General features: G+C 49.3%; 1 protein-coding gene across 1 annotated transcript in view; it reads left to right on the top strand.

Moving 5' to 3' along the window:
* Positions 1 to 10,292, top strand: part of adgrg6 (adhesion G protein-coupled receptor G6) — a 33,979-nt gene extending 23,687 nt beyond the window's left edge. Inside the window, exons 18-19 of the mRNA XM_056428875.1 lie at positions 401 to 442; positions 9,172 to 10,292. Of these exons, the coding sequence (XP_056284850.1) occupies positions 401 to 420 (20 nt within the window). The 3' untranslated portion in view covers positions 421 to 442; positions 9,172 to 10,292. The remainder of the gene's footprint in view (positions 1 to 400; positions 443 to 9,171) is intronic.
* The last annotated feature ends 788 nt before the right edge of the window (positions 10,293 to 11,080 follow it).

Raw genomic sequence — 11,080 nt, 5'->3', positions numbered from 1 at the left:
GACAGTGAGACAGTGAGACAGACAGTGAGACAGTGAGACAGGCAGTGAGACAGTGAGACAGACAGTGAAACAGGCAGTGAGACAGACAGTGAGACAGACAGTGAGACAGTGAGACAGGCAGTGAGACAGACAGTGAGACAGGCAGTGAGACAGACAGTGAGACAGGCAGTGAGACAGACAGTGAGACAGACAGTGAGACAGACAGTGAGACAGACAGTGAGACAGGCAGTGAGACAGACAGTGAGACAGTGAGACAGTGAGACAGACAGTGAGACAGACAGTGAGGCAGTGAGACAGTGAGACAGACAGTGAGACAGTGAGACAGACAGTGAGACAGTGAGACAGTGAGACAGGCAGTGCCGTGTGTCGTGTGTAATGCTGGTGTCTCTGTGTTGTGTAGAAAGCTCATCCGTCCAATAGCAAGAGGGGAGGACCGACGCAGGTAAAGCTCCAGCTGATTGGCTGATTCACTTCCTGCTTCCTGTTTCCCAAAACGTGCTGGAGTCAAGTTCATCTGCCAGCGTCCCAGCGGTCTACTTCAATTAGACACCAGAAGAAGAAACCGAAGCGTTGCCTCTACGCGTTTTGGGAAAGCTGCCGCCGTGTGCTGTGATTGGCTGGTCACTGTGATGTCATAGAGGTCACGCCCTCTTGTTCCCCGCCTGAGGCCCGCTGTGTGGGAGGAGGGGCCACCCAGCTCCGCCCACCCAGAGTGCCTATATTTCTATTTCATCCTTCCTGACCGCCAGAGGCGGTGCTTAGCACTGGATATCTTCCGTCTTGCGCATAGCAGGTCGAGTATTAATAACAACAAAGTCACCGTGACCTCGGATGACCCGCCCACCGGGTATAAGTTCCGGTGTCATCCCGAGATCAGTTCTTTTTCATCTTCTCGCAAGCAGGCATCAGCTAAGGCTGAAGTTTAACTGAAGCTCGTCGCGGGGAGCCTTGTGACCAAATGGTCGGAGTTGCGATCCGTCGCCCTCCAGAGGCTGCGACGAGCTCTCCTCGGAGGAGGAGGACGTTTCTCTACGGCGGTCCGTCGAGGCGGACCGGAGAACGCACGAGTCTTTTTCGGTCTTCACCAGAGCGCCTTCACCGCGAAGCTTCAATCGGGTGAGATCGAATACAATTGTTGCCTATGACGGCATATCCCACAGGAGCAGAGCTCGTTCCTGCTAACTGTGTGCTAACGAGAGCGCGTCCGCTCGGTGCTGCTACACCGGCGCGACCGGCTCTCTGTAGCGATTGAGATAGCGTGTGTGTTGACTTTGGTAGCATTGCCGCCGTGCATAGCTAGCAGAGTGTGTCCACTCAGGCTAACGGAGCCTACGCTAAATCCGACAGCTACCTCCTGTTCCACAGGACCTCGGCCCAAGTAGCGGAGCGCTCTCGCTCAGGCTACTGCTGGGCGATTACAGCGCTAACGAGAGCGCGTCCGCTCGTTGCGGCTGGATGCCACACTGCTACACCGCGACCGGCTTCCAGGGAGCAGAGCGTCCCGCTCAGGCTCACCGGGGGGACGCTAAGGAGGCTATGAGTCGATACTGATGCATACTGCACATGTACCTCCATGACATCGCCGCTGTTACAGCTAGCAGAGCGTCTCCACTCAGGCTAACTGATGCCACGCTAATGCTGACAGACCAGACGAGTGAAGTGTGTCCTCACGCTCTCACTAGACATGCTGGGTTCTGACCCGTGTTCACGGGATCAGCGTCTACAGTAGCGCAGAGCTCTCGCTCAGGCTTACTGGGAGGCACCAGTAAGTACAGTGGTCATACTAGTGGAGAGGGTCCTCGAAGAGACCTGCCCTCTCACTACGACTGTTTCCACAGGACCTGCTCCCCCAGAGCACAGGCTTTCGCCCAGGCTACTCGTGGGATGCTTGTAATTACAGCTACTGGACTAGTCAAGCGTGTCCTCACTTCCTCTCTCTAAGAGAGGCTGTTCTCTAGACCGCTTTCTAAACTGTCTCCACGGAACCCGTTTCCACAGTAACAGAGTGCTCTCGCTTAAGTTTACTGATAGGACACCAGTAATCACAGCTACTGTATTGAAGAGGTGTCCTCGCTCTAGACGGACTGTCTCTGTCCTGCTCCACAGGACCTGGGCCACAGTAGCGGAGTGCTACTGCTGCGACCCTAGCTGCTACAGCTACCGTACTAGCGAGGCCAGCGTCCGCGCTCTACCCTCGCTAGACGGGCTGTCTCCGTCCTGCTCCACAGGACCTGGGCCACAGTAGCGGAGTGCTACTGCTGCGACCCCCAGCAGCTACAGCTACTGTACGAGTGAGGGCAGCGTTGCGCTCTCCCCTCACTAGACGGGCTGTCTCTGTCCTGCTCCACAGGACCTGCGCTGCAGTAGCGGAGTGCGCTCGCTCTGGCTACTGCTAGGACCCCAACAGACAGGTCAGGTCAGCTCCAGGCCAGCCGACCAGTTGCAAGCGCCGGCTAGGAGCCGCAGGGGCTCCCCTAGCAGTGCAATCGGGCAGGCTAGCTTATAGAGTAGGTCTGCTGACCGCAGAACTAGCTCAGATAAGTCGCCACCCTAGTGCAGGCAAGGGGATATAGGGTCTGTGTCCCAGAAATCCCATGCAATGTCGGGGACACGGCCCGGTAGTCACCACGATGACATTGTGGTTCCAGACATAGCTCATGTGACGTGCCATTTGGGTGACATTTGGGACATTTGCTAAACATTGTGTAACCCATTTAAAAAAGCACTAGATGGCGATCTCTACTCATTTATTGAATTGTATTGAACTATATATTTATTTATTTTATATTTTTTTGGTCATTTTTGAAAAAACTTGATATAGTATACAACAGGAGATGCTCTTCAAGGATTGCTTGGTTTTAGCGGGCTAGCATGCTGCTAACGGAAGTTAGCTTTCTGAAGGGTCTACAGACTTGTGCTTAGAGTATGTTGTTCAGGGCATCCATGACCATCTGGTGTTTCAATTTCAAGCATTTTGGAGCATGTTAGCAAAATCGCTAATTAGCCCACATGCTAACTTTCTTCAGCCTTCTATAGCTTGGCCAAGGACATTTGCCATACTCGGTGGCCCCATACAGTGGTTTTGTAAATGTCCGAGAATAAATTCCAAGGGAAAATTCTCAAATCGGGACATTTACTAACCCATTGCATGGGCCGGCCGAGTATGGCAAATGTCCCTGGGTATTTTTCATTCGGGACATTTGCCATACTCGGTGGCCCCATACAGTGGTTTTGTACGTGTCCGAGAATAAATTCTAAGGGAAAATTCTCAAATCGGGACATTTGCTAACCCATTGCATGGGCCGGCCGAGTATGGCAAATGTCCCTGGTGCTTTAAAGGGGATTTCACCTCTTTTGTACCCATAAAAGGTGCCCAAAACCTGGGTACTTGCATAGTAATGTGACCATGGTTCTCCTGGTACATTTAGTGACATTTTACCTGTTTTGTACCCAGGAAGTGTGCTTCAAGTCCTGGGTACTTTTAGTGACATTTTACCTGTTCTGTACCCAGGAAAGGTGCTTCAAGTCCTGGGTACTTTTAGTGACATTTTACCTGTTTTGTACCCAGGAAAGGTGCTTCAAGTCCTGGGTACTTGTATAGTAATGTGACCATGGTGGTCCCATAAAGGACCAGGGCATCCATGGCTGTCTGGCGTTTCATTTTCAAGCATTTTGGACGTTTTACATGCTAAACCGGAAGTGCCGAAAGTACCTCTTATGAAGGGTCTAGAGCTTAGTTCTTTGAGTATGTTAGTCACGCCACCCTGGGGACTCTGTGGTTTCAATTTCAAGCATTTTGGAGCATGTTGAAAAATCGCTATTAACCACATGCTAATCATTAGCCAAGCCTTCTAAAGCTTTTTAAAAAGTGAATATTGCGAATAAAAATACGGGGCCAAGTACCATGGACTCAGACCACTTTCACTGATGTGCACCTAGGAGGAATCGCCGCGATCCTGGGTAGTTTTCTTGCAAATTGACCATTTTCCTCCCGAAATAGGCATCATTCCAAGGGAAGTTGAGTTTCTCAAATCGGGACATTTGCTCACCACTTGTATGGGCAGCCGAGTGTGGCAAATGTCCCCGGTTATTTTAAGATGATTTCACTGGTTTTGTACCCAGGAAAGGTGCCCAAAACCTGGGTACTTGCTTAGTACTGTGACCATGGTGCTCCCATAAAGGACCAGGGCATCCGTGGCTGTCTGGCGTTTCATTTTCAAGCATTTTGGAGGTTTTTTTAAATCGCTAATTAGCCACATGCTAAAGCGGAAGTAATGGAGGCATCTGGGGTTTCGATTTCAAGCATTTTTTAGCCAAATGCTAACTGTTTTCAGCCTTCAATAGCTTGTTTTAAAGTGAATATTGCAAATAAAAATACGGGGCCAAGGACCATGGGCTCGGACCACTTTGACTGATGTGGACCCAGGAGATGTGGCCCCGATCCTGGGTAGTTTTCTTGCAAATTGACCATTTTCCTCCCAAACAGAGAATAATTCCAAGGGAAGATTCTCAAATCGGGACATTTGCTCACCACTTGCACTGTAGTGGCATGTTTTACGAATGTCCCGGCCGGCCGGCTCCATCTGGTGGCGAGAAAATGGCTTCGGCCATTTGCCACTCATTTAATGCATTTTTTAATTAATCATAACTCGGCGAGCGAAGGTCAGAATTGAAATCTTTTTTTCCCAGATGAAGCGCGGGAAGGGGCACTGTCGCCCCGAGGTGTGTTTTTATTTTTAGCGGCCTCCAAAAGGCTCCAAAACAACGCGCGAAAGTGTCGGTCACCTGACGCGCGGCGCGAGCGACGAGTGTCCTCAACTTCCTTAGAGGTGGGAGGACTGAAGCATCAGATCCACCCACGGCTGATCCATTCCCAAGGGAGGACATCCCAGTGGTAGCCCCTTGTAGGGGGCAGTCGACGGCCCCATCGGGTTCGTCATTCGCAGGGCACAGGAACTGCTGGATATACAGCAGCCGGAACCCCACGCACGCTAGTGCATTCTTCAGGGGCATTCCCGGCCCTGCCACCTTTTCAGTCTCCTCCAGAGACTATCTGAGGTTACCATCTTACGATAGATCACCGAACCCCGGCGTCCATGCAGGATATGGCCAAATGTGGCCTTCGTCCCATGCCATCCATTGAGCTGACTATCGCATCCATCGGTTTTTCCCCAAGGGGACTCCGAGGCGGATGACCGTGCCCTCGAGCCCAGTCGGTTCTCAGGTGACCATTTTACCGTGCTTACTACACGGCAACTCCCCCTCATATGTCATACTTGACTACAGCTTCAGTGATGCTTCGCTGCAGGCATGTGCACTTACGTCGAGAGAACCTGGGCGCCTAATGCTCTCCAGGGTTCAGACCAGCTGTTTGGCGGCGAGGCACCCTTGTCGGAGGCATGTAGGAACAACCTCCCTACTGTCCCAGTGAAATCGGGGGACCTGCTCTACAGGCGCAGCAGCGCACGGTGCAAGCCGGTTAGACCAGGCAGCAGTTATCTGGTCTTCGCAGGACCGTGTCCACACCCCGCAGACTCGGGGGCGCCACGTCTTGACTTTCTCAGGCTGAGCCCAGCAGACATCCTTCGTGTGGTCTCCAGAGGAGATCGGCTCATGTCTGTCGACTTAAAGGAGGCCTTTTGTCAGGCTCCTAGAATGCTTCACAGACGGTTGCTCTGTTATGCTTTCCAAAGCCGTTATTCCCAGGCTTCTTCCATGTGGACTTCCCCAGGAGTTTCTACAAAAGGGCATTACTGCCGCCCTGCAATCACCAGGGCGTGAGGAAACTGCCATCCTGGACGATCTGGCTATGTGCGCCATACCCATTTAGGGCCACACAGTGCATTACCTGCACTCTCTCACGCCGCGTTGGGCCTTCGTGAACAAACAACTGTCTGAGCCATTCTCAGAGCATAACCTTTATTGGTGTAGCTCTAGATGCAGCCACTAAGCGGGCCTGGCCGTCACTCAGACAGGTGGACAGCATCCTCTGCAGCCTTCCCCTCTCTGAGGGGGCAGATGGCTGTCTTATCCTCTTCTTGCCTATCGGGTAAATTGACAGCTGCATCAGCTGTCTTACACTCTTTCTCACGCTGCCCGGTTGGGCCTTCGTGAACATAAAGAGTTTTCTGAGCCATTCTCGGAGCATAACCTTCGTTGGTATAGCTCTAGATGCAGCCACTAAGTGGGCCTGCCCGTCACTCAAGCAGGTAGGTACTCTCTGAGGGGGCAGGCAGTGGTCTTTTATCCCTTTTTTCGTTGCCTATGGGGCAAATGCTTGGGCTGCTGTCGCGGCGCCCTTCGCATGGAGGGCCTAACAGCCTTCGCCAGGGGCCACAGGCACAAGATGGGGTCACAGTGGTGCCCTCGGCTCTATCCCCGTAGAGGGTGAGAGCATACCCATCAGAGGGTATCCCCAGGGAAGGGGTCCGCCCCACCGGGAGGTCGCCACAGCAGACTCCCGCCTCTCAGGGTGGGGCGCAGTCTGGCGGTACAGGACTTCCAGAGGAGTCTATTCGCGACACTTGGGTCTGGAGCCACAGGCCATGCACCTAGCGCTCAAACAGTTCCTGCCATACTTGGGAGGGAATATGTACTTGTTGGGCGAGACATCGCCTCAACCACGTGTTGGCTTGAACCTTCAGGGGCCTCTAGGGCTGCAGAGCTGCTACGGAGCTCCCGTGCCCTTCTGACTTTTCTTACTCCGGTAACCCTTCACCTGACCAATTGTCGGGCGAGGTAGCGACCAGGAGAACGGAACCAGGGCGTTCCCCACATTTCCGCTGATCTTGCCAACTACTCGGGGTCTTCAACAGGGCCACCGAATTTTGCTGGTGGCCCCCTTGCGTCCAGCCAGGACTTGGTTCCCCTGGCTGCACAGACTTCGCTGTGAGACGCCACGGTGCTAACCCCCTAGCACAGCTAGATGGTGGGATCTGCCATCCCAATCCCGGCCGTGCCCAACAAGGGGCTTGGCCGCAGGAGAGCAGAAGCAGCTGAACAGGATCAGTCCAAAGGACTATTCTAAGCGCCAGAGTGCCATCCGTCTACAAGACATGTGCAGACCGAAGCCGCTTCCCGACCGGCGGACGGAGGGACCCAGTACGGTGCCTCGTGCCTACGGTACTCACGCCTCCGTCATCCCTTCTAGTTAAGGGCATGTCTGCCTCTATCCTGAGGGCCTACATAGCTGCCATTTCAGGGCAGCATGCTAAAGCCGACAATGATGCGGAACAGCCACAAGCTGGTGTCCCTCTTCATAAGGAGGGCCTCAGTGACTATCCCCTGAGCCCCCCCCCCCGAGGGCTCCTCCAGGGGACTTGCCCGGGGTACTGGACACCCTATGCTCGCCTCCCTTGGCAGAGGCAGAGCTGTGGTTGCTGTCGGCAAAGACCTTTCATCCTTGCCATAACTGCGGCAGAGCAAGTAGGCAAGCTACACGCCCTGTCGGTCAATGAGCCTTGTCTGAGGGGAACTCAGAGGGCTCGGGTGTCACACTGCGGCCCAAAGCAGTGGCTTCCCCAAAGGTGCTGGCACGCCCGGGTCTCAACCAGCCTGTCCAGCCTGCACAGCTTGACCACCATAACTAGTCAGTTAGGGTGGATCTAAGAAGGGCTATGCCACTGCAGAACAGTGCCTGTTCCACTAGATAGTGGAGGCCATTGCCTGTGCATAGGTGGTGAACGTCCGTGCTCTGCCATCCAGAGCAGGGTGTTGTTCTACCAACGGCGTTCCCACATCACGGGCGATCCGGAGAGGTATGCCCGTAGGGAATATAGGTGCATATGTATGCAACAGCCTCAGGGGCATCGTTGCGCACATTCACCAGAGACTACAGAGTGAACGGGAACACCCTCCATGCATTGCAGGTGGTTCTCCGTCCAGATCCTCTGCTTGAGTCATATGAGGTAGTTTCCTTGGGATTCCTCGTGACTCTGTTGATATAAGTCATCCAGTGCTAAGCACCGCCTCTGGCGGTCAGGAAGGATGAAATAGAACGCAAGTTACGTATGTAACTATGGTTCTATGAATCCTGGATGACCGCCAGAGTTCTTAGTCACTCGGAATCTCGTGAGTTCGCGAGAAGATTCCGTAGAACTGATCTCGGGATGACACCTGGAATTTATACCCGGTGGGCGGGTCATCCGAGGTCACGGGTGACTTTGTCGTTATTAATACTCGACCTGCTATGCGCAAGACGGAAGATATCCAGTGCTAAGCACCGCCTCTGGCGGTCATCCAGGATTCATAGAACCATAGTTACATACGTAACTTGCGATATATAGATATATATATAAATATTAGGGCTGTGAAACGATTACAATTTTTAATCAGGTTAATCACAGGTTTCTGTGGATTAATCATGATTAATCCCATATATACATTCAGGGTTTTTCCTGGGTCAAAATGGGTCTTCGGTGCTCCCAAAAAAATGTTTTGCGCGCTTTGCGCGCACCGTCTGTTCGTTGAGTGAGTGATCAACAGCTGGCCGCTCGGTCCATTCGCGCACCTCACAGTTGCGTATTCATCAGACAAGAAGACACGCTCCATATATATATATATGTATATATATACACATTTATATATATATATAAACATATATATCTGTATATATATATACATATTTAAATATATATATATATAAACATATATACATATATAAATATGTATATATATATATATATAAATATGCATATATATATACATATTTAAATATATATATAAACATATATACATATATAAATATGTATATATATATAAATATGTATATATACATATATATATATACATATTTAAATATATATATAAACATATATACATATATATATAAATATGTATATACATATTATATATATATATGTTTATATATATTTATATATATATTTATTCATATATTTATATATTTTATTTATATATATACATATTATATATATATACATATTTAAATATATATATATATAAACATATATAAATATGTATATATATATATAAATATGTATATATACATATATATATATACATATTTAAATATATATAAACATATATACATATATATATAAATATGTATATATACATATTTATATATAAATATGTATATATACATATATATATATATACATATTTATATCTATATAAATATATATATACATATATCTTCTTTCTGCTCCCCAGACCAGCAGCCACCAGTGCGCCTCCTCCTCCTCCTCCTCCTCCTCCTCCTCCAGAGGCTTCTGCTCTACGCGCTCTGACAACTTCTACAAGAACGTGGTCCTGTCCGACAGCACCGGGTTCTAGACGGTTCTGGATTCTTCATCATCTTCATCTTCATCATCTTCTTCCTCCGGGCAGCTTCAGTGGCGGTTCACGGTTCCCTGAAGCAGAACTCTGGAACCTGGGAGCGCCCGCCATGTCGGCCCTGGAGAACCTTCTGGTCCTCTGGCCTCCTAGAACCTTCTGGTTCTGGTCCTCCGGCCTCCTAGAACCTTCTGGTTCTGGTCCTCTGGCCTCCTAGAACCTTCTGGTTCTAGTCCTCCGGCCTCCTAGAACTCTCCACAGGAACTCAGAGTTATGAGGAACTTTAATGACTGTAAATGTAACTTTCCCCCCACGGGTCACGTGACCACGTTCTAGGAGATGTTCTATATGTTCTAGGAGATGTTCTATATGTTCTAGGAGATGTTCTATATGTTCTAGAAGATGTTCTATATGTTCTAGGAGATATTCTATATGTTCTAGGAGATGTTCTATATGTTCTAGGAGATATTCTATATGTTCTAGGAGATGTTCTATATGTTCTAGGAGATGTTCTATATGTTCTAGGAGATGTTCTTTATGTTCTAGGAGATATTATATATGTTCTAGGAGATGTTCTATATGTTCTAGGTGTTCTATATGTTCTAGGTGTTCTATATGTTCTAGGAGATGTTCTTTATGTTCTAGGTGTTCTATATGTTCTAGGAGATGTTCTTTATGTTCTAGGAGATATTATATATGTTCTAGGAGATGTTCTATATGTTCTAGGTGTTCTATATGTTCTATGTTCTAGGTGTTGTATATGTTCTAGGTGTTCTATATGTTCTAGGAGATGTTCTTTATGTTCTAGGTGTTCTATATGTTCTATGTGTTCTTTATGTTCTAGGTGTTCTATATGTTCTCGGAGATGTTCTATATGTTCTAGGTGTTGTATATGTTCTAGGTGTTCTATATGTTCTAGGTGTCACCATGATGGTCTCCATCCTCTCGAGCCCCTGCAGCCGTGGGTCAGAAACCCTGTTTGTATTTATGACGTGAACATGGAGAACAGTTCTTCAGTGGGGGGGGGGGGTCATACTGTGATGTGTGTGTGTGGGTCATACTGTGATGTGTGTGTGTGGGGTCATACTGTGATGTGTGTGTGGGGGGGTCATACTGTGATGTGTGTGGGGGGGGTCATACTGTGATGTGTGTGTGTGGGGGGGGTCATACTGTGATGTGTGTGTGTGTGGGGGGGGGTCATACTGTGATGTGTGTGTGTGGGGGGGGTCATACTGTGATGTGTGTGTGGTCATACTGTGATGTGTGTGTGGGGGTCATACTGTGATGTGTGTGTGTGGGGGTCATACTGTGATGTGTGTGTGTGTGGGGGGGGGTCATACTGTGATGTGTGTGTGTGGGGGGGGGGGGTCATACTGTGATGTGTGTGTAGACAGTTTGTGCATCAGGAGCCAGATCCATGTCCCTGTGTGTGTGTGTATCTCTGTGTGTACCTGTGTGTGTGTATCTGTGTGTGTATCTCTCTGTGTGTGTATCTCTGTGTGTGTATCGCTGTGTCTGTGTGTGTGTATCTCTCTGTGTGTACCTGTGTGTGTATCTCTCTGTGTGTGTATCTCTCTGTGTGTGTATCGCTGTGTGTCTGTGTGTGTGTATCTCTATGTGTGTATCTCTGTGTGTATCTCTGTGTGTGTATCTCTGTGTGTATATGTGTGTGTATCTGTGTGTGTGTATCTGTGTGTGTGTATCTCTGTATCTGTGTGTGTGTCTCTGTGTGTATCTGTGTGTGTGTGTGTGTATCTGTGTGTGTATCTGTATATGTGTGTGTGTG

This window comes from Pseudoliparis swirei, chromosome 12 (genome assembly GCF_029220125.1).
Source record: "Pseudoliparis swirei isolate HS2019 ecotype Mariana Trench chromosome 12, NWPU_hadal_v1, whole genome shotgun sequence".
Taxonomy (NCBI): domain Eukaryota; kingdom Metazoa; phylum Chordata; class Actinopteri; order Perciformes; family Liparidae; genus Pseudoliparis; species Pseudoliparis swirei.
The sequence above is the reverse complement of the archived record's forward strand: the minus strand, read 5'-3'. Positions and strand labels throughout refer to the sequence as shown.